Below are 3,157 nucleotides of genomic sequence, written 5' to 3'. Positions count from 1 at the left end.
ATATATGTAATATATTATTATATAAATAGTAATATTTTTTTTTTATTTCAAGCTAAAAAGAGCCGAACACGAGCGAACAAGGAGTTGTTCGTGTTTGGCTCGTTTATAATTCAAGCTTTAAAAATTTGATTATGTTCGGCTTGTTTTAACGAACGAGCCGAACACGAGCTGTTCACGAACAACGAGCTTTTTTGACAGTCCTATTTAAGAGTACACAAGAGTCTTCATTCTTGTTGGGTTAACCACTAAGTTCGTACTCAATTTCTGATAAGCTTAATCCTAGTAAAAATATTTGATCTATTTCAACTAATTTACTATTAAACTAAACAAAGACCAAATAAAGACAACTTAAATCAGCGACCATTCAATGCACAATTTTTTAAATGGTGGGTATGAATTTATATGATATTTTTTTCCAATATAATGTTTTGAGAATGCCATTAAATCTAAAATTTTTATAATTCTTAATTTTATGAGTATATTGGAAACATAAGAATCATTTTTTTTTCAATCAATTAACATTGAGTCTACTCATTCATGCTAAATAGCTAAAGAGAATCATCTTTTTCTCCAAATTTTGGCCGTATAGCGTAACAAATAATAAACCATTATTAAAAAGAAAAAAAAACCAATGAGCCCCAAATAGATGCACTGTTTTTTCATGTTAGGAAAAAATATTATGTACATAAATAGAGAGATTATTCTATGAAGACATCAGATGCAGATCTGTGTTCGGTGTCTAGCATGCACTTGTCACATGATAAGTGAGACCACTATAATGCACTGATTGGTACATTTTATAGAGGGTTGGGGCCCACTCGGCATACAATAATTTTTCGCCTAAATGATTATCTTTATTCGTGTGTAATTCATTAATTCACCTAATATTTTTTCCTCGGATGTATTTCATACTATTATAAGGTTGGTATTAGGCTCATCCGAGCAGCGGTGATACCCTTAAAATTATTCCATACGGATCGGACACCGCACGCCGTGCTGTGTCCGATCCGGACAGTAAATCATTTGATCTACGGTCTCGATATATTTCGGTGGGCCTCACCTAAATTTTTTTTTTTTTAAATGAAAATAATTCTGACCGTAAATCACCGTGATCTCTGCATGCAGTGTCCGTATCCCCCACCGAATATTTTCACGTACTAACTAGAAAATATTTGTCCGGATGCAGAACAGAGCTGCGGACGGATCGCCATCGCCGCACTTCGGTTTAATATTTTCTACCAACTGACAAACCATCGACGCAGAACCATCAAAAACAGATTGCCAAAATGAGAAGAGATCAAGCGCAACTACAGCTTCCATGCACGCATCTGCCTTTCTGGCTCTTTCCACTAAACATAGCAGGAGAAACCTGTGGCCACAACTCCACCTCTCGTATTTTTAGCAAGTGCAACCTAATCCCGCGATGGACAGTTCTCTTCTTCTCGACCGTTGGTGCGGTCCTTTCTTCCTAACCCCAACCCATCTTCTCCTTCCCCATTTCCCTCATCTCACGTCTAAGCGGCGAGGCCATTGTGGCTAACGCCGGCTGGGCGATGATGAGTTATCGAAGAACCATGAACAGGGAGATGGAACAGCAAAAAAAATTACTCCACTCCTCATCGTCCTCAGCCTCAATGCCAACGCCGGTTTCCTCCGAGAGTGAGACAGATGATGAGGATGTCGAGGTGCTGCAGCCACCCAAGACGTGGACTGGCAATCTGGCGAAGAAGGTTCTTTCGAAGCAACTTTCAATGAGAGATATGGAGAGGGAAGCAAAATGGGAGAAGAAGAAGCGGCAAATGTACCTGCGGAGCCAAAGCGATGGGTTGGTGGCGGAGAGGGACTTGGATGGGAAGGAAGAAGGGGCGAGGACGAGGAGGGAGAGGGTAAGGAGTTTGACGGATGAGGACATGGATGAGCTAAGGGGTTCGGTAGAGCTCGGTTTTGGGTTCAGCGAGGATAACGGAGGCAGGGAATTGTGCAAAACTCTGCCGGCGCTTAATCTACTCTTTGCATTGAACAGGCAGTCGTCTGACACGAAGCTGCGACAGACACCGAGTCCTGCATCGACGCCGACGGCAGCCGCGACAACATCTTCATCGCCGATGACGACTCTTTTTGGGACGCCGAGCCCAAGAACTCCGAATGAGCAGTCTCAGCTGGAGCAGGGGAAGACTTCTGTTAATCCTGATGATGATACCTGGCAGATCTTTAAACCGGGTAAGTAGTAACAAGGCTGTGTCCTTGCAATCTGAAAGTTTTATAGCTATGACATTTTAGTATCATAAATTTATGCATGAAAATATGTAACTTCACGTGTATATGATGTAGCCTCCTCATTCTCTGTTGGTTGTAGAAACTAAAAGATATTTTCTCTTTAAAGAAAGAGTGATGCTGATACTTTTTGATGTTATGTTATGGATTTTAGCGTTATGTATATAAATATGTATTTTTGGGTATGATATATGTAAATAGTTAAGAATTGTGTGTGGTATGCATGTAAATGCCCCTTTTTTAATAAATCTTATTTATGTTTGATTAAGTTTTTAATTACATGGATTCACAGGGGACAGTCCGGAACAAATGAAGACAAAACTCAGGCATTGGGCTCAAATCGTGGCTTGCTCAGTGAGACAGGGCTACTAGTCTATGCTCATGATGATAAGTAAAAAAAATAAAATAAAAGGAAAATTGAGGAAAATTTACAGTGAAAGTTACATAAGCAGCCCACAATTCTTTTGAATATGCATATATCACAAATAAACTTCTCCATTTTATATACGACATTCTGGTGTTTTAAATTTATGCATGAAAAGACATATTTCACCTTTTAAATTTTATTTTTGATCTGATATTAAAGATTTGAATGCTATGTGAGTAAATATAAATGCTTTAAGTGTGAGGTATATAAATATATAAGAATTGCGTGCTATGCATGTAGTGTCCCTTATCTATATTCTTATTTTATATTTCTATACCTTCTCGCTTTTTGTCTTTTTTTTGTCCTTGATGTCCCTTTTGCCTGTCTTCTCCTTATTGTTTTTCTCTTCTTGCTGGTTCTTCTTCATCTCTAAACTCTTCTACAGATCTCCAGCTTTTAATGACAAAAAAATTGCCCTAAACTTTGCTGTCGCAGTTCGTTTCTTCAAGTTATTCT

General features: G+C 38.6%; 2 protein-coding genes across 2 annotated transcripts in view; one reads left to right on the top strand and one right to left on the bottom strand.

Annotated features, from left to right (window-relative positions):
• The window catches only part of LOC110021852, an 8,712-nt gene extending 7,392 nt beyond the window's left edge, over window positions 1-1,320 (bottom strand). Inside the window, exon 1 of the mRNA XM_020720533.1 lies at window positions 1,252-1,320. Coding sequence (XP_020576192.1) covers window positions 1,252-1,320 — 69 coding nt within the window. The remainder of the gene's footprint in view (window positions 1-1,251) is intronic.
• Window positions 1,321-1,524: 204 nt separating this feature from the next.
• Window positions 1,525-2,779, top strand: LOC110021858. Its single transcript, XM_020720541.1, has 2 exons — window positions 1,525-2,220; window positions 2,567-2,779. Exons 1-2 carry the CDS (start codon window positions 1,554-1,556, stop codon window positions 2,644-2,646), a joined length of 747 nt encoding a protein of 248 aa, XP_020576200.1. The 5' UTR covers window positions 1,525-1,553; the 3' UTR covers window positions 2,647-2,779.
• The last annotated feature ends 378 nt before the right edge of the window (window positions 2,780-3,157 follow it).

Source organism: Phalaenopsis equestris, unplaced genomic scaffold (genome assembly GCF_001263595.1).
Source record: "Phalaenopsis equestris unplaced genomic scaffold, ASM126359v1 Scaffold000150, whole genome shotgun sequence".
In the NCBI taxonomy this organism is placed as follows: domain Eukaryota; kingdom Viridiplantae; phylum Streptophyta; class Magnoliopsida; order Asparagales; family Orchidaceae; genus Phalaenopsis; species Phalaenopsis equestris.
This window is presented reverse-complemented; position numbering and strand designations above follow the sequence as displayed.

Coding starts and splice junctions, on each gene's coding strand:
- LOC110021858 (XM_020720541.1), top strand. CDS start 1,554: ATGATGAGTTATCGAAGAACCATGAACAGGGAGATGGAACAGCAAAAA. Junction 2,221..2,566: donor CTGGCAGATCTTTAAACCGG/GTAAGTAGTAAC, acceptor ATGGATTCACAG/GGGACAGTCCGGAACAAATG.